Genomic DNA, 20,227 nt, shown 5'->3' with positions numbered 1-20,227 from the left:
TTATGAATGCTAATGAGGAAATATTACTGAGAATGGCGGCACCCAGAGGGGAAATCCAGACAAATGATGAATTAATACCTCTGTATTACTCTGTGTTTGTACCTGGTGAGAAAGAAAACCCAATGAAATGATGGCGCACACATGCCAGCTCATGAAAATGTAGCAGAACCGTATGCAGGTGTTCACATGTAAGGCAAGGATCAAGTATGTGGCATTACTTAATGTTCTGTTCTATAAATGACTCGGCTATCCAGCTGGGATCAGTGGCTGGCATTGCGCCGCTGTCACCACCGCCATTTCTCCAGCCCACGCATGTCTGAGCACGGGGGCCTCTCCTCAAAAGTCAAATGTCAGATGTTATCCATCCCCGCTCGCAGAGAAGGACCCACCATCGGGGCCTCGGAGGCCCTGCTTCTGGGCTGGTGACGGAAAAACACCATTACTGAGCTTTGTTGTGCTTAGGAGCGCGGTGGTTGTAATGTTCGCACCGTGACGACCATATTACCAAACGATTTGTTTGTTTGACATCTAACTGAGGGTCGCTCGGGTGCAAGCTTTCATTCGCTACTCAAATGCAGAGCATAGTTTTGTTTCCGCATTCAAAATCGAAGTTAATTGGCAGTAATTATACATTCAAAAAAGAACTGTAGTCGCTGGAAATGCTGATGTTGATTTTTAAAAAGTCCAATGAATGGTGCGTGATAATGGTTCATTTGAGTTGAAATGTAAAAGTGCCAAAAGATTCCTTGGTTTCAGGTTCTCTAATGTGAATATTTAGTTTTCCTACTCTATGATATTAAACTCAGCATCTTCGATAGGGCTGGGCAATGTGGAGAAAATCCAATACCACGATATTTTGGACCAGATATTGCACCGATATTGTAGGTTGACCATTGGTGCTTTCACAAAATATTAACACAGCGAGGTGTTTGATAATTAATCATGAGGAAAGAAGGTGTAACGACGAAGTGGGTAAAGGCAAATAACAGCAGCAAGAACAGTCTGGTAAGTTCAGAAATTGAAATCATTAAACTGTAATGCAGCGTCTAAAACCAGAGAAAAGAAACGTACCATATCGATATATTGCTCATTTAAGTATATAAACTTGGGTTGTGGAAAATTCGGATTCTTGAACCAACGAGCACGAATTCTATACCAACAACAATATCAAACAAGTGGCTGGCTTAGAAGCAATGGCGGTGGTGGAAAGATTGCTCATACAATTCAGGTTCTTCCGGTCTGGTACGAAAACACGACGCAAATGACGCAACTTCTCCTGCTTCAGTTGATTAAACTGGAATGAGTAATTACTATGCATGCGGCAGCGGCTCTCAGGAGCATTATGATAATGCCTTTTGGAGAACAGGTGGATGCAAAGCACTTATGATAAGTTGGACTGACACCTCGTAGCGGGGCAAACCAAGGCAGCTGAAAACAAATGACTTCACACCTATAGCCTGCAGTTATTTTGGAGAGCTGCTTTGTACACAGCCAGCGTCAGTGTTGTCATAATACTGATGCATTACCAAAACACTGACTTCTCCAAACTTGGATGAATAACGAGCGGAATTACTTTGCCGATCATCCGGTTGAAGAGTGAGCTCGACGGAAACCGGGGCTCAAATCGGTTAGATTCCCTGACAGCCCCTCCAAAAAAAAAAAAAGACCAATCAATGCCTTTTAACCCAATTTAAGACCAATGCAGACCTTCTGCCAAGCAGAGAAGGGAAAACACGTTGCAATACGTTGGCATCTCCTCGGCGAAAAGGAGCTTCAGATCTGCGTAACGCGACCAGGCCAAGTATTCCCACTGATCATGTTAAATCTCTTCAAAAGAAAGGCCCGTACTCGTACTTATTTTTCATTAGCCTTCAAGTTGGTGGAGACTGGTAGGGGGGGGGATGATCTCTTGAAATATTCATCACAAAAAGCACCCAAGACATGCCGTGAGTTCCCTTTTAACGTTCAACCCCATTTTCTGAGCGGGAATGTAGCCACAAAACACGACGGGTTATCTCTGTACCGAAAAGACCTCGTCGCAGTCATCATTTCGTTTAACTTTTTTTTCTCCAAATGGCACAAAGCTCAACCTAAAGGACGCAATCACGTGGAACTATATTTGCTAAGGGAGCTCGGGCTCGTCTTTTAATACAGTCAATGACTCCAGTCATGGTCTTTTGAACACTGTCGCGTTGCCTTTCCATCCTTTCTCAGCAGAAAAATCTTTGTTTAATGCTCACTGATGATTCGATCATTTCAAGCGGTTGAACCCTTGGAAAAAATAAAATAAAAAATGACTTAACGCGTCCCGACTGTGCTCACCCCTGTTGTGATGTGCTGGAAGCAGGAGAGGATAATGGTTGCAACTAGTGCTGGAGCACAACCAGCAGGGCCACAAATAAAAACACATTCTGTCATCTCGATGCTGAGGGGGAAAAACAGGGGCTTTTTGAGTTGGTCTTCCAATGAGAGAAATCTCACTTCCAACGACATTTAGGCACTCATATTCTCACAGAAATTGGCTTCGACGCTGCAATTTTAAGTGGAGTATACTGCTGCCTTTAAAGTCAACATAAGATGTCAACTGACATGAAACGGGGCAGGCTGCATTGCTCCAAGAGGCAGGTCGACTTGATCGTGATCTTTATTGCATTCTTATGGTAGACTGCAACGGTGGAATGTCAGACCTGTAAAAATGCACAGAAGGCAGGGAAGCACCTCCCCATATGGCATGAAGACTAAAAGGCACACACGATGGACACCCTCAAAACGGGGAGATTCCAAAAACACAGGCGACATCAAGTAGTGTTATGCAATGGTGAAGAAGAAGAAGAAAAATAGAGCCTTGGTGAAACTATGCTTGGTGGTGCATGCAAAATGAGGGGAAATCGCCCTCGAGTAGAATGCACTGGTTGTGCAATATCTGCATGCATACTGTAAAGCTGTGCACTGTGTATATGAAGCGAATGGTCATGCATCTGGCACAGCTGCTGCTAATGACAACAGTGCATGTACAGACAAATGTGAGAACATTTGTGGAAGAACTCGCCGCTCTGCTCTGCACACTGGAGTTGCCCTCACTTCCTAGTTTACTGCTGCTGTCACAGCTCGGCTAACACCCTTCTTCCTCCATAGCACAGCAAACAATTTTTGCTGCTGCTTGCTGCTGCTGCGACCGTGAATTCTTCCCAAGTCTGCCACCGCTGGTCAGAGAGCCAGAGCCGTGGGTATAGCGTCTCGTTTTCAGCGTGGCATGAACAAAATACACTTACATTTCACCACCCTGTCCGTCGTAGATAACTTCGGTTCATCATTCGGCTTGTTTTCGGACATTTCCATTGTGGTATAATATTGAGATATAGCAGAAATGAGACTGGGAGAAGAAGAAAAATAAATAAAAAAAAGGTCCCTGCGTTGCTCTTTTGCCGAACAACTCTCGAGTCTATCCGAGAAAAAGAGACCGCAGTGATCTCACTCGGTCCTATCAGCGGCCAAAAATACTTGCAACAGGGTTACAATTTCACTGCTGGTGCTGGAGGAGCTGCTCCGTCTGATTTACTGTTACTCTGTATCAAGTTGTATGAGCGCAGTGCGCAGTCTAAAGTGCTAACCCACAGGACCCGCCCCCCCCGACTCACAGCGACTCCTATTGGCGGAGAGCGGCAGGCTGCCACTCTTCATGTCCATTCACTTTTATTAAAGGACTGTTTCTGTGTCAATCTGGTCTCTTATGAATAACTGGTATGCATAACTTGTGATACACATTTGTGGCTTGGTGTGCACAATAAATACTTTGAACAGATACAAAAATAAAATCGTGATCACTTCACAAAAGCAGATAATATATTAGATTTAGCACAACAAAGGATCTATCTATTGAACAAATGGTAAAAATGTGCATGGTCTTTATTTTATTTCTTTATTTGTAAAGATAACATTGATTAATTAACATTTCTATAAATGTGCCCGTGTTAACCCACTGGCACATTTTCAACTGCAGTTCTTTGAAGGTTGATAGTCTTGACTTGCTAAGTCAAGTTAATAAGGTATACAGACAAAAGTATGAGATAGGAAGGCAAAAAAGTACGAGACAAAAGTCAGTCAAGATATAGTGAGTAAAGGATTATGAGCTGAAAAGTCAAAATTATGAGATAAGTCAAAATGCTTTGATAAAAAGTTGAAATGATGAGAAGGTAAGTCAAACATTGTGAGTGAAGGTTTTGAGATAAACTGTCAAAATGATGAGATGGTGAGTAAAGTTGTATCTATTTTCATTTTCATCTTTCTTTTACTGGCTGAATCGGGCTTCTGTAATAAACCTCATCTGCATAATTTTGCCCCACTTTTTAGTCAACGACAATAACATGAGAAAGATATCTGGAACACTAAATAAAGGCCAGTTTGCTCTTTTCATAGTTCCCGGAGGATGAACCCCGATCGTTTTAGTGAAATGCTGATCTTTCTATTTTGGATGCTTGAATACTTTTCCTCCAGTGCCACCCTCAGGATAAGAGTTGCAGCTTCACGTCTTGTTTGTTTACAGTGATAACATGTCTCTCTGAGGTCACGGCTAACCTGACATTGACTTGTTTGTCTACACGTTTCCATACAAACGTAGCTGGCTTTAATGTCTGCTACAGTGGACGCGTTCTACTCCGTCCAACTCCCTACAGATCCCGTCTCTGTGGTTAGATCATGGTGAAAATGTGAGTGAGTTAGAAGTGTGGGGATCTGCATGGAACAGAACGATCTTTCATTGGTGAGTCATCAGCGACACGGCACCGGCGATGTGCCTGAAGGAGACCTCAGCACTCACCTGCTCATTCTCTCAGCAGTTGTGGATTTCAGTCGTACCCCACCGCTGCCCAAAGGGAATAAATGGTGGCAAACTGCTATTAGTGAGACACCGGTGTGGTATGAGTCAGTTGTTTGGCAGGTGAAGGCAGTTAATGAAGCCCTGAGTTTAACATTTCTCTCAATGATGGACCGTGTGTGTGTGTGTGCATAGTGGGTCAGAACATCCCACTGCCTTTTTATTTCTGCTTGTAGTGGAGACATTCACAGCAGATCATTAGTTTTAACAAGCGTCATGGCTCGAGTACTCTGCTTTGCACCCGTGGCTCTGTAGACTTAATTAAACGCCGGTGAGGTCGGAGACTCAAATTTTTCTCTTTCCGATGACCTGTTGCCTGCTTGGCAGCGACCTTTTCTGTTTATTATTTGCTGTTTTCTGCTCGTAGTCGTGTCCTTTTAATGGCCTTTCATTGAATAGAAAGTTATGGCTTTGTTTGCTTTTTGTATTTCAGTTTAGATTACTTCCACTGTTGGTTTGTGTACTTTTTATTCCATGACGATATATAAAAAGGAAAAACAAATCTCGACTTCTTACGACGACACATGTTGTGTTTGGTTGTGCCAGTATACCAGTTACATGTTGACAGCAAATAACAAACTTGGATGACAAGAATTTGAATCTCCAAACCACATAATCAATTTTTCCATCACATGGTGTCACGATCTTGGTTTTGATTGACTTTGTTTCCAGTATTATTTTGAATTTTCTTTGCATGTTTTCTCTCCTTTGCAATAGTCTGCCCCGCCCGTGATTGAATCCTCCTGTGTCTAATCACCCACACACCTCCCCAGTGTCTTTAAACCCTGTGTTCCCCTGTGTCAGTGTTCCTGCTAATATCGCTTGTACACATGTCTGAATTACACGACCCTGTTTTGCCCGTTCTTGTTTGCGTTGGGTTTTTAGTTCCACAATTTAGGACTCCCCTGCTATAAGTTTTGTTTTGGACATATTTAATGGATTAAAGTCACCGTGAATCATCCCTCTGTTCGCCCGGGTCTATCTGCATTTGGGTCAATCCCCTGTTGTCTTTTTGCCCCCACGTGACACATGGATGACGTACATTTAATAATAATTCTACTGGTTAAATTACTTAATGACTTAGAATTGCTGCCATGGAGCTAGTGCTGTTGTAAATCAAATGCCGCAAATTCCAGAGAACAGGCTCTACGTTCACTGAAAGAATGGTCGAATTTCTTTGTCCATGTTGGTGTAGCAGGAAACTCCCTCTTATCTGAGCTCTTCCTGACAACAGCAGTGCTGTTCTCCAGGTCACTGTGAAGTTGAACCTGCAGACGAACGGACCTGTAGCCATGAGCCAGACAGGTGAGCAGTCCCATTGCGTTGATTATTTATTCACTCAATTGCATTTTTACTGGGGTAACCAAAACCAGTCGTCGCTTTTAATACACGAGTCGTGCTGATTCGTGATCATTTGCAATGCTCGGAGCAACAACACTGGCACAAAATATCTCAAAACAATATTGAAGTGTTGGTTGTTTTTGTATATGACTGACAATCAACGGCAAGATTTATGATCACTGTTCAGCCATTTCAATGCATCCTCTACAAACGTGTACGTTACATTTCAATATGCTGAACAGAGTCAATTCAAAGGTATTTGTCCACTATGTGGGTCAGTTGCAGAAGTTTGGAGACTCTTACTATAGATATAGCTGACACAGCCTGAATGCCTATATAAGGCAGGGGGGATGTTTTATTCCATAGAACACTGAAACACTTTCTCTTGTAGCTAAGCAGCTGTTAATCATCTATGAGCCGGAGGCAGAGCAATGGGCAACTTATCTGCATTCAGTCTTCACTGGGCCAATCGCAGCGGCTGGGATCTGCTGCTATGACATCGCTGCAGTGTCCAGTCGGCGGGACGACTTCCTCAGGCTGGTCCAGTACACCTGCAAGCTCCTGGTCCTCTCCAAGGGAATGCTGGAGTGTATGTGCCAGAAGCGGCGCTTCTTCCTGGCCCGTGTATTGCGTCCTGCAGCTCATGTGGTGGTGCTGCTGTGTGGGGTGGAGAGTCTCACCCCACTGCTGGAGCTGGTGCCCCTGAACGGCGACGAGTGCCTGCAGATCTCCAGTGAACAAGATGCTCATGAGTACCTGACCATTGTGACTGATATTGTGGGAAAAGGTAGGGAATTTGAGTTTCGCCTTGTGCTTATCGTCAATATATTTCAACCTAAGAAGCGTCACTCCAATTCGGATGCTGCAGTTTCCAAAATAATTATTTCATCCACGGAAACTCTACTATAATGATCATTGAAAGCAATGGCCACATGGCCTCGCCGTTCCCCTGCCATGAATGCGAGGGGGAAAGAATGCTCATTATTTGAGAGACTGGCTGAGCAGCAGCTCGGAAACCTGTTTACTGACTTTTAGTTTTTCTTCCTGTGAATTGTGTGTGTGCTTAAAGATTGACCAACCAGCCACAGAGACTTCTTTTGTGACTGTGTGTATGTCCTCGTCTGCCCTGTCAATTATCCTCTGCCTCCTTCCTTGTTTTTCCTAATTGCAATAGTTGTATAAAATCATAAAGCAGAGAATTGGGGGTTGTATTTCGACAGGTGTGTACGCACGATATGATGCAAATAGTCTTTCCTCTTCGGCTACACTGACTATACTCTTTGGAAGCAATGCAAATTGAAGTGCACTCTGCATCACTTCATTGCACTGATACAGTGAAGGGCTTCAGGCCCGGATCCCACAAACGGTTATATTTTAACCCAGGAGCACCTTCCCTATTCATACAGGATGCCGTTTGTTAGCACATGCAACAGATATGTGGGTGTTTGACAAGTTCCAGTGTAAATTGGTGAATAAAAGGCACTTCATGACTGGTTTCTATGATCACGGCCTGAAAAGCTAAATCAACAGTGTTGGAAATTAGGAGACCTTTAAGCCATATTCCTATGACTTAAAATGTCACTTTTAATCATATATAGAGTTTTCGATTTAGTGTAATTGAACCTAGTTCGATTGTAAATAAGACAAATATTCTACACAGCCATGTTAGTGGCTCTGTTAATCACAAAGTACAATGGAGGCTGATGGGAATATCATTAGTTTTGCAGGTATTTAGTCATAAACCATTGAAATTTTGACTCGATAATGGGGCTAGATAGCTCCATAGCTTGGTAATTGCCAAGCGATTACATTATAGTAGCTGTTGGGACAATTCACTCGTTAACGATGTCAGAGGATGTCAGAGGATCACCAAAGTCGGTATAGGATTCATCCAAATTTCATCCAAATTTCATGGAGACGCAAATTTTAGTTGGCAAGATAGTTCAGTTTGGCCAACATTGCCAATCCCTATATAGCCATGTTACTTGCATGGCTAAAAACACTCCTGGCTAGCTTGTGGTATCTGGAACACATTTAGTAGACATCACTGTGATGTTACAGTAAACGTCCCATCTTTTGTAGGTGTGTTAGCGGCGGCAAATGTCAACCCCTTGACACGTGAACAATTAGGATCAGAGCAAAAGGCGGAACAAATGCAGTCAAGTGTCAAATCCAACATTGTGGTCGTTCCCGCCAGAGTTCCATGCAGGGTGAGACACTCAGCACAGTAGTTTTTTATTTATTTTTTTCATAAAAGAGTCCTCAACATTTACTGCATTGCAGTTGACTGTACTGTCTCTTTGGCAGAGCTCTACGGAAGTGTTCATTCTGTTGAAAAATGAGTCGGCTGGCAGCGACGCCGAGGTCGAGTTCACTGGTGAGAATCAGACGCTGCGGGTGAAGCCTGCGCGCTGGAATGAGCGGATCCTGTGCGTCAATGCACCAGGTGAACAAAAACAACAATGAGTTGTATGATTAAAATACCATACAATGAAATATTAAGTGAAGCCCAGCCCGGCGTGGACAATATCTGGATGTTTTCCATTGCAGATTTTCCAGCAGGAAATGTAAGAGTGACCGTGTATAGCAGCGGGGTGCCACTGAGCAAGGCACAGCTGCAGTACTACAGCAACATGGAGGAAATAACCTCCCTTCTGGAGAGGGCAGCAGACCCGGTCGATTTCATGTGTCAGGTAAAGTCATTCAAGGGCTGTTTCAAATGTGGGCATTTACCAGGCAGGCTAACAAACGCACGCGGTTGAGTTGCACTATGGGAAATGTAGGACAGTGTTTTTCATCAGGTCTTTTGATCTCTCTCCGGTGTGTTTGCCAGTCCCACGACTTCTTTATGGCAGTGCAGGACTAAATGGAGTAGCACTTTAATAGAAGGTCGTCTGGGTTTATTCTTTTTCTGTGGATGAAATCATAGTCTGGAGAACAGCCAACTGCAATTGGCAACACGGCCGAACCTTTCAATGGTAATGAAGATGAACATTAATATGTCTAAACTTTGTTTGCATGTTACTTTCTGTAAAAAGGAAGTAAACTTGATATTACACGACTGTGTTTGTACAACCAGTGGAGATACCTCAAACTTGAAACCTCCAACACTTACAAATATATTCAAATAACTCCATCAATCATTGATTTAGGAAACTCATGGGAATGCTGTTCTGTTCTCCCCCCCCCCCCCTTTAATAAAAGCAAATTTTCCAAGGCATTGTGAATGTTACTGAGTGACTCATCGTTATGCAACAGGAAATTAGTCACTCGTCACTGCCGATAATCGATCCCCTTCGAGTCGTTGGAAAGACGCAGAAAAACCGAAAATGAATTGAATCTGCATATTTCTGCTGATGGGTAGGTGCGCCACTGTTTCCCGTCTCCTCTCTGGAAATGAAGAGACAGCAGGTTTCGGCCTTCCCGCTGCCACGAGCACTTGATTCGATTAGGTCTCTTTTGCTGAAGAGGCAAACTTGAGCATTGCCAAAAGAAGAATTTGCCAAGAGTATTTCAAACAAAACGTCTGGACCAACACAAATGCACTCCGATGCATTTGGTTATGTTCAACTTGGCATCTTTATTGTGCCTCTATAGACTATATCCATTATTTTAAATGCTGCTTTTGTTGGGCTTTCAGTTGCTAATTCGCTTGTGCTGACTTGCCTCAAAGTATTTCAAGATGTGTCCAGCTTGTGAACTGTCTGTCTCTCTGGGTTTCAGGCTCTTCAGGAATCCTCTGTGGAGAAGCTGGACCAGAAGTTGTCCTCCATGTTGTTGGCGGGCATGCCCGGCAGAGGATTTCACAGACTGCATTGTGAAAACACACCTGGAAGAGGTACAGCACTGTGGGATTGCTCACTCTACATTGAATAACATCTGCTGCTCAATATCACTTAGGAATTATCACAAATGATTTGTTCTCTATGTATTCTGTATCATATTTAAATGCAGTGATACAAGAAAAGAAAAAAAAAAGGCTGAGGGAAATGTTCCCCATGACAAACGGGTCAATAAGTGCCTCCCAGCTGTCTTCCTTAGACTCTGCCGATTGTGTTAGATTGCACACGTCGGGTCAATTTAAAGTTACGTGAGGAAGTGGTGAGTGGGGATTTTGTTTTTGGTTGTTATAATCAGAGCTCCACCATGCAGACGCACCATCGCTCCTCCACTTCGCTGCCCGGTATGGATTGAAGAGCATCTCCAGCCTGCTCCTGCTGTGCCCAGGTGCTGAGCGAGCGATGCACACAGCCAACCGCCATGGACACACGCCCAGTGAGATCGCCAAGAGTCACGGCCATACAGAGCTTCACGTCTTATTGAAGGAAACACTGGTAACTATTTCCATAATTAAATCCACCCGATGACATTATTTATCATCTATTTATTTGATAATTCTGAAAGGACACTAGGATCATCATGTTTTTTTGTTTTCTTTTCCCAATGCTAATTGAATTAGGCAGTGAGGACATTAACATTAAAAGAAAGACACGGTGTGCCCAGTGGTGTAACATCAGCAAAGACAGCAGGCTGAAAACACCAGATCATTTCTGGTGTTTCCTGCAAATACTCAACTTGATGCAAGAAGCAAATTAACATTTTCACATAAACATGATTCACTTGAACGGGAAAAATAAAGAATACTTCCAGTTCCTGCCTGTAGCTAACCTGGAACTGTCCGAAGGTAAACACAGACTAAATCCATCAAGCATCACCACTAATGCTCACTATTAAACTTCACATGTTTACATCTCATTTGTTTAATCCCTAAAAACTGAAATATATAAAACGACTTGAGGTTGAAACAAAATACTTGCGTCAAAAAGCTTGTATCAGCAGTTGAATCAGCTACTTGTCAATCGGTAACAGGCATCATGCTCATTCATTCATATGAAAATCTCTGCTACAGTCTTCCCTCATAACACTGACAACTTTGAACATTCTCTGATTCAACCTAGAGTATCGCCCCCCCGAGGGAAATTTAGACACTCCAACCGCTGTTGCAAATGTATTTATCCCGCCTAGCAACGCTGCTAATTGAGAGTGACTGCAGATGGCGCGAGGTTTGATCAGATTGCTCTCGTGAGTCAAAGTGCTCGCTGCGAGTCGGCTGAGCTGACAGGGGAGAGTCAAACACAGGTCTCTCCACGGCGACGTCAACACGCCTATAGATGCAACATAACAGACAGATTAGACATGCACAAGCAACTGACATTTGTGGTCTCCTTAGGAGAGTTAAAATGTATCTGAACAGCAAACTAACATGCATACTGTGCTTGTGTGGCGTGTCAGAGGAAGTATAAGAGGACGTATGTGTCGTGGTGTTTTGTTCTTGCTCCTTTGTTTTTTGTTTTTTTTTGCACGGCAGTTTCATTAACTCATCTGCAGTGTTCCCCCCCCAATTAATCAAGCCACGCTGCATCAGTGATTTGGGCATCGGTGTAGCAGAACTCTGTCAATAAAGCCAGAGATGGATCGGTCCCCTGCTTCATGCACAGGCTGAATCACTCACAGGCCCTGCATCACATCCACGAGTCTGCCCTGGCACCACGCTTCTTTGTTAATTAGCTGTGAACCGCTCCAGAGGGGAAAGCTGAATTATTCAGGGGGAGCATAACCGTAATATAAATAAAGAAAATGTTATTATCCGCGACGTTTATGTCCACAGACTGCAATGTGCCCGCTCGTCGTAATTACTAACACAAACACACATTGTCCTTATTTAATATTTTAGTACTCGGCATTTAGATGGACTCTGCGCTCCTAGATTCCACTGCGTGCTCTCACACAGAGCAGAGCTCGATAAATAGCTTGCAACTGTATGGTCCTCAGAAGAACTGTTTACGTGCTGCATGCCGTATCTCTCTACTCAAATGCAGCATACACAAATTAGGTGCCGCCCGCTAATCCAGGGATTTGTTGATTCCACCGACCCCATTTTGCATGTTACGTTTGTTCGGTCAGTGACTGCACATCGTGCTACAGGCAAACTTCACAGGTTTGTTCATCATTTGAGTCAGACAGTCATCCCTTTTTCATCCGTCAAGCTATACGTTGCACGTGTATCGCAGGACTGGGCTACAGGAAAAACAAACATTTATCCAACCACTTTGAGTCAGTCTTCAGCTATGCTAGCAGAGTTGCTTCATGAATGGGACCGTCGGCCCACTCAAATATCTGGCCAATGGATGGTTTCAAAATATTACAGACATTCATGGTTCTGAATCCTGAGTTTGGGGATCCCCCGACTTTTCCTTTAGTGCAACCATTGGGGTTGACATTTGTGGTTCAGCTGTGCTTTGAGTTCAGCGCTAATTAGCAAATATTAGCATGCTAAATAATAAGTCGGGCATGGTTGACACCATACCTGCTAAACACCAGCATGTTAGCGTTACCATTGTGAGCATATTGACATGTGGCTCAAAGCACCACTGTGTTTAAGTACAGCCTCAAGGAGCTGCTAGCATGGCTGTAGTCCTGTTACAATGGCCGACTAGGATACATGGTTTCAAAGACAACTAGAAATACAACACTGTACAAAGTAAACAGAGTTTGAAGTGTTCCTTTGCCTGCCGAGCTGACCACTTCTTATTTTCCCATATCGCCAAAAAATGAGTTGAAGTGACGGGTTAAGTGTCACGCTGTACAATCTGCCACAAACCCAACATTCTTATCCTGAAAGCACCATGTCGAAAGACAACCAGCACGCTGGCACCGAGAGCCCAGACGAGCCAGCTTGTGATTGGACCATTTCAGCTGCTGAAAACCCGATTTACGCTGCTTATCTCACTCTCGATTCACTCTCCCTCCAACACAACCATGCCTGCTGTTTTGTCTGAAGTTTCAGACATCTGTAAAATGATTCAGCATTCGTGGTTCGTAAATAAATTCCTCTCCTCTTTCCAGAAATTACCTCTGAAAACACCACATTGTGCTCACAGCGTCCAACTATTAGCATTCAATGTTCACGCTGCGGTGGCGATTAACCCGTCCCTTCTACCTGTTGGGGCTTGATATGACCCTCCACTGTTAAGTAACGTATTCATGGCAACCAATCAGTAATTTGCAGCAGTAGGAATGGTGTAATATTGTAATTGAGTCATGAGAGGCTGTGTTGCTTGGAAACTGCACACAGAGAGCGTGGCGGGTTATACGGAAGACCTCTTGATGTGAGCCGTGTCTCATATGTTCTTTATATTACTGACTGAGATTGTTATTGAACTAAGAATATATCATATAAGTTTATGTGTACATATGCATTATGATGGAGTCTTCATTGTCATCTGCTTTGAGGCAAATTCTACAATACAGCTCTGCAGCTGCTTTAGAGACCTTGTATTTTGTTAACATACTAGAATTAATGTTCAGAATTTTTTTTTTCTCATGCAGTCGCCTGCATATACGTATATTCTAATGAGATATATATATATATATATCCCCATTAATACGTTGTAATTATAGTTAACTTGATTCAAAATACATAAAGTGTACACTGTGATTAGTCCAACAAGTGTTATGTTGTGAAACAGCATTTATTGCATTTCCTTAATGGTTCCTATGTGAAAAGAAAAATCTCTAAGAAAGCAGCTTTTGATGAGTCATTTCAAAAATGATGATGCAACTCTTCAGTTCTTCACATTTCTATCAGAAGTTGAAATGCAGCAGTTAATTGAGAGCCGTACCGCAATCTAATTACGGCTGCAGCCTAAATATCAAGCCACGGGCCTTGAATTGCTCACTAAATGATATGTTTGGACTGAAAGGGGAAGATTTGTCTGATTTCATAATTACCCTGATCATAGCCCTGTCTGTCCCTCAGCATGCCATGAGCAGATAGGCCGACTCTGCAGCAGCTTTTTGCTGTCAGAGGGAACTTACAGCCGCCTCTCCAATTCCTTCGATCGCTCTGAAATTGCTGTTGCCACAAGTTGATGTCCTAACAGATGCGGTGGGAAACCTCAATTAACAGCCTCGACGTTTGTCACAAACTCACATGAGAAAACTGCACAATAAAGCATGGCATGGACTCCATGCCATGGAGGCAGATAGCCTACGGTGTGACCTATGTATTGGACATGTCTTTCCTTGAATTCTAAATGGCCTCTATTGAGCTGCTTCGATTTGGAAGAGGCATAAAACACATCTCTTCATTCTCTGTTGTTGCAGAATATGTTCGGCTCAGACGAGGACGATGCCGGCTTGTACGAAATGATGTGCGCTGCAGGTGAGTGAAGGACTGATGGGAAGTGGGAGGACAAAGGAACGCTGGTAATGGTGTTTGTTCTATCCCATCACATCTGTATGCCGAGTTGCTGTTCATTTCAGAGCACTGAATATTCCCCCATGCCGATGGGCCCAGCGTGTGCAGCCTTGCCTCCGATGTAGCTGTAAACAGTAGCAAAATCAGCATGCAGAACTCCATCGTCACACTCTGGCAACAGTGCTGTAAACACTTTGTGCATTAGGGACTCCTTCCACCGCACAGCCACGAGAAGAGCACGGAGAGGGGGAGGACGAGAATATCTACGCACCGCTGGGGGCGAGTGATGAATACGACACCATCCTGAACTCCACAAAAGCCGTGGACATTGCCAGTCGCCCACCAGCGCCCACGCCTCGGCCCGAGATCACCGTGGAGGAGGACAGAACCCCTTACATCATTAAAGGTAACTTATGAGTCTTGCGTTGCAGTCATTTGCCCCCATTTTCTTCCAAACCACAGGACATGATGGAGCTGATTTGGAGTTTAAAAAAACAACACTGAGTCATGCACAGTATGTGAAGGGGGAGTTTGGGAGAGCATGTGGGAGGGAGGAGGTGCCTGGAATGTGCATTGCCAGAGATGCTTTTTTTTTGCAATGTAGTTTGTTTTGATCCCATAAACCACAACATAACCCCCCCCCCCCCCCACCACAGAGAAAGCCCACAGTCTAACTGTTCAATTTCAGCTGCGTGAATATTTCATGAAGATGAAACATCCAAAAGTGAGTGGTATTATTAAGGCTTATGAATCATTAAAACAGCTGCGACTTCTCGCTCTTACATCTTGCAAATACAAAAACACACACACACGCTTCAACAATGAATTGTTATTCACAGATATTACACTCGTCCCCCACTAACCATCACTTGCATATTCAAAAACACAAACATGATTTTAATGACGTAAGCGCCCCATCTCCATCATGCAGTTTGTTCTTCCTACAAAGCAAAAAAAAAAAAGAGAAAGAAACAGTGCACCACTGAACTCCCTGCATCCCAACCATCCCCTCAGTAACAGAGAAGGAACTACCGTGCTGCCATCTGCAACCAATCGTGGCCAGGCCAAGTCAGCCAGAATAAGTCATTACACATGTTTTCCATCGTCCTTATTTATGTCCCCAGAGTGCACGAGGGAGAGAGGAGAGGGGTTTTGGGGTTTCCATCCATTGAGCCGGTGGAGCTTCAGAAACTGCACGAGGATCACATTTTGCTCCTCACTCCCGCTGCCACAGTGAGAGACGCGAGCGCAGAGATGAGGCTCGGTGGAGGATTAGGCGAGGAGCCAGTTATTGGAGACCACTGCGCAAGTGGAAATAATGAGGGGGGGGGGGGGGGGGGTTCTGTTGTGAGCAGCGTCTCCAGCGCAATGAGACTAAAATGGGAATCAAATTCAGTCTCACGGAGTTGAATTACTCCGCTTGTAAACTACACGGAGAGTAATGCACACGCTACAGTCATGTGGATGCGCTGCTCCACACAGTTTCATTTCGGAATCGCGCCACAAAGCCAGGCTTGTGTGGCGCGCGAGCCGCGCTCGAACATGAAGTGGAAAGGAGAGACGCCGTCATGGAGGAAATGGTCAGAGGTGGGGATTGTCTTTCAGGGTGTGGATGCTGAATTTGAATCCAGTGTTGGTCACACAGCCGCAGCTCCTCCGCCCTCCTGAGAGCCAAACAGAGCAGCCTTTCATACTGAGAGCTCACAACCAAACCAAAAGCATCATTCAGCGGCGTTTCATTCAACCCAGAGCTGGATGCGCGTCTTTCTGCGAGAGAAACTCATTTAAGCTCTGGAATGAAAAACAAGGATACATTTAATTGAGATTAAATTGGTCTTTTTATGAGACATTTAGATTGATGGGATGTTTGTTTTCTGCTGGCTCTTCAGATTCCGCGATCCACTCGATAGGTTGTACGTTTAGGCTGTGGCGCCACCTGGTGGAGGAATTGTTCAAACGTAGGCACGCACATCTTTGTAAAATCGGCTCCGGCTTGAGCCCGGCACTGTATTCAGTGAGGGTGACGTCAACAAGAAAAGTCTCCTTTGTGGAAAAAGTTGAATGTTACGTTACATTGTGTAGTGCTAGTTATTGTGAGCTGCTCATGTGTTTCACAGTGTTCCAGCAGAAGACGACGCCGCAGAGCGACGCTGATCTGTATTCACTTCCCACTAAACAAGGTGAGTGGCAGGTGATCAACTGAAGTCACTCCAGCAATGACGTATCGCACCTCCATACAGTTGGAGCTCACAAGGGACAGATTACAGAAAGAATAGTCTACATCACAACAGACGTCTCCTGACCTTTAGTCTCTAAAATGACTGAAGCGTCAAAAACAATCGATAGAATCTTTTTGTTATAACTTCAAAAAGAGATTTTCAGACTTTTTAAAGATCATATTTTGGCAATTATATGATAAACACCTTTTATAAGACAGGGTACAGTTGAGAGGGAGACGGAAATAGAGCCGGGTATGACAGCAGCTAAAGGTAGACATTACGGTTTGTGTCTTAACCACTCTGAGTTTTAATCTGCATATTAATGCACAGACACTTTAATCACCGCTCTTCATCATTCACTACCAAAAAGACAGTCGCAGCCATCGTTTTGGATCAAATATACAAGGCGCCCTTCAGCTCCAGTACAGTAGGCAGTTTCCATGCATTTCTGTTTGCACAGTCTCCAAAAAATAATTCATTTCTCCTTTCTGGGCTCAATTTGTATTCTGACTGAGCTGTGCAGATTGTAAATGTTATCCTGGTAACAGCAGGACTTTTTCCGTGCCAATGAGTCGAGCTGACTTCTCTCTTATGATAGACAACCTGCGTGGTGGAATCACCTGCCGGGTTCTTACATAATATGTATTTATGTATGTCCAAAATAAAAACTAATCAAAGCGTAAAATAAAGAGCTGCTTCTGCTATTGAGCACAGACAGAGATACAAAGCCATTTATTCTGCTGTAATGTTGGTGGCACTGAGTGACGGGTCCAAACATCATCACAGTCACCCGGAACATTACCTGCCGTCGACATTGCAGATGTGGAGAGCAAAATCCCACTGTCAGCATATCAGCAAGTCCCCGCTATGAATGCCATCTGGAGTGGCTTTATGCCCTTGCTTGTCTTATTTCTATCACAAAAAAAAGAACCGTTCAATTTCTGACGTCACATTTCAGATCTTGCTCGTTAACTTGAACCCCACTATTTTATATTTCTTTTCATGACATTTGTATCGAGTTGCTGCACTCCGGCGGGAGGACAGCATCTCCTCCACCTACGATACCTTTGTGCCAAACCAGACAAACGGGCAGCAGCAGCAGCAGCAGCAGCTCATCGAGCTCCAGCTGAGGGTGAAGGCCGGTTCACTCACTGTGGACGGGGCCCTGGAGCGCTTCGGCGCGTGGCAGCGGGCTCAGAAGGGCATGGACGCCGTCCAGCAGGTATATATGGGACTATCGCACACTGTGATCGCACCCACACATGTGACTTGGAATGAATGAGCAATAGCCGGGGAACACAAACCCGAATAAAACTATAACCATCTGTTGCTCATGCCATGCCAAGCTGCAAAGCAAGCTACTCACAGGAGAGCACGAGGGGTACAAGCAAGCTTAGAGGAAAGCAAAGGGCAGGAAAACACAGCGATGGCTCCACAGAGAGGAGCGATAGTGATGAAGAGCCACTTACCGATGGTTGTCTTGCACTCGGTACTTTCACAGTGCAAGAAGGGAACATGTGATTAAAGGCGTGGGCTGCGCGGCACCGTTTTCAGCTTCTGTGTGATGGCCAGAAAGAAAAATTGTATCCAGTGGTTCCCACGTTTAAGGATTGGACCCTTCCTAAGAGTCATAAGATGAAGATATAAGATGATACGGGAGAGGACAGAAGAACACATCACCAGATCGATTGGTCTACTGTGAATAAATATGTAAATGTTAGTGGGATTAAAAGTTTTCCAGCAGACCTCCATGAAGGTATAAGATTTATGAGCAAACTGCAGAACTTTGATCGATTCCTTTTCTCAGCCTGTGGAAACACGTCATCATATATGGAAATCTCATCATTTTAAATCAGTGGATGTGCGTCTGTCTAATACTGAAAGCACTGATCTTTGTCTCCGCAGGACACATGTAGGGATCCGAGAGCCAGAACAGTCAACGGCAGAGAGAACGGCGACGCAGTCTATGGTAAATATTCCTCTTTCCTGGCATCACAGTGAGGCTTTCCTGGAACTTCAACTTCAAAATAAATAACACGCAGCTGGAACAAGTAGCCCCCTTACAGTATTAAACTGTATACTGTAAATGGCTCAGAAACTCTTCTCCCCCACCAGATAATATCAACATCGTTCATCACACGCCAAGTGAGTCTTTAAAAGCGTATCTCTGTGTGCGTGGAGGAGAAACCTGTGCTTGCATGCCTTTGTAGTCTCCCCATCCCAGTCGCAGTGGTGGGGGATTAATCCTCGGGGAAGTGTTATTTAATCAAATCCCAAGTGCCCCGTTTTGATCGAGTGAGTTTCACTTGCACTAAATGGGAGTTTTTTTTCCAATTTTCTTCTACTGAACAATTCTCTGTTCAGCTGTGCATGTTGGATCCTTTCCCTGCAGGTGTTACGGCGAGTGAAAGTCGAAGCCAAGCAGCGGAGTCTGAATGTTACAGCAAGCCACTGAAAGGACAGCTTGTGAGTTTGCTTTAGCGTGGCATAAGTGTGTTAAGTGGACATGATACTGAATGTCTTTGGAGTTGAAACGGTCATGAAGTTTTAGTGAACAAACAATAATGCCGGACAAACCAGTAACAAGTGTCCATCTGAATTGTTTCGCAGCCGAGTTTGTTCTCGAAAAGGTGATAAATGGTGAAGGTAAGACTGAAATCAATGCTATTCATAATTTCAGCTAAATCTCATCTTCACATTTATTCAAGCTTATAAATTGTCACTTTTTCATATTTGCAGGCCCCATCATCACTCTACACTACAGCGACTCTATTCTCCCACCAGATGTTTCACCACGCATTTACGAAGAGCTGTTTTTCACAGTAATAGGAGAGTAATGACAGAATTGTTTTTATATAGTTTGTTCATCAGTAATGTACAACATGTGTGACGTTACCGTTGTAAGCAAATGTACATCTTCAGAATCTATTTCTTAATTTTGTAAAATGTATCATGAAATTTTTCCATGTCAACAAAAATCTTGTTAATTTTTGAAAGTTACTTAATTAAACTAATTAGACAGTTTATTACACCTTTAATTCAATGTCACCATATTGTCAATAATTCAGCGACTAATATTGTAGTAACTTCTTGTTTATTTTTCACACAGTGAACAAGTAAATTCAATTTTAAAAAAAAGGTTAAAAACAGCATAAACAGTGTAATATGTTTTCATGGGTCTGTGGATCAATATCCCAGCAAGCGTTGGCCTAAAAAACCCTTCAAACCTTTGCCTCTAGAGGGCGCTGTCTCTTTAAATATATCCATCACACTCACTGTGTGAAGCAACCAAAGACATCTGTCAAACCCAGAAGCACCTGCTGACCTCATGGCTCCGCGACAAGCTATGGTTAAAAAAAACAAAACGATCCATACATGTTTATGGACATAAACAGATCAGCAACAGATTGGTTTGCATCAGCCAAGACATGTCAAACGGAATCCGCTCATTAAATATAATTGAAATAAAATGAAAACTGATACAACTCAGCTCACTGGGATGAACAGAAATATCCACAGAGGGGTGCTGTAACA

The 20,227-nt window shown here is 43.7% G+C and overlaps 2 protein-coding genes across 5 annotated transcripts in view; one reads left to right on the top strand and one right to left on the bottom strand.

The window, feature by feature from the left end:
* Window positions 1–3,547, bottom strand: part of LOC306796331 (protein phosphatase 3 catalytic subunit alpha) — a 57,484-nt gene extending 53,937 nt beyond the window's left edge. For all 4 annotated transcript variants that reach the window (XM_079295194.1, XM_079295196.1, XM_079295195.1 and 1 more), the window contains exon 1: window positions 3,273–3,547. In XM_079295194.1, coding sequence (XP_079151320.1) covers window positions 3,273–3,339 — 67 coding nt within the window. In that variant the 5' untranslated portion in view covers window positions 3,340–3,547. The remainder of the gene's footprint in view (window positions 1–3,272) is intronic.
* Window positions 3,548–6,165: 2,618 nt separating this feature from the next.
* On the top strand, window positions 6,166–19,536 carry LOC306796820 (B-cell scaffold protein with ankyrin repeats-like; the record flags this gene model as incomplete). The annotated part of the gene is made up of 16 exons (XM_079295885.1): window positions 6,166–6,178; window positions 6,606–7,001; window positions 8,297–8,424; window positions 8,522–8,660; window positions 8,765–8,907; window positions 9,938–10,052; window positions 10,352–10,548; window positions 14,381–14,438; window positions 14,680–14,880; window positions 16,592–16,654; window positions 17,707–17,915; window positions 18,599–18,662; window positions 18,809–18,838; window positions 19,086–19,159; window positions 19,304–19,339; window positions 19,433–19,536. 15 exons carry the CDS (start codon window positions 6,166–6,168, stop codon window positions 19,325–19,327), a joined length of 1,854 nt encoding a protein of 617 aa, XP_079152011.1. The 3' UTR covers window positions 19,328–19,339; window positions 19,433–19,536.
* Window positions 19,537–20,227: the final 691 nt, after the last annotated feature.

This window comes from Melanostigma gelatinosum, assembly GCF_949748355.1.
Source record: "Melanostigma gelatinosum genome assembly, chromosome: 23".
Classification (NCBI taxonomy): Eukaryota; Metazoa; Chordata; class Actinopteri; order Perciformes; family Zoarcidae; genus Melanostigma; species Melanostigma gelatinosum.
This window is presented reverse-complemented; position numbering and strand designations above follow the sequence as displayed.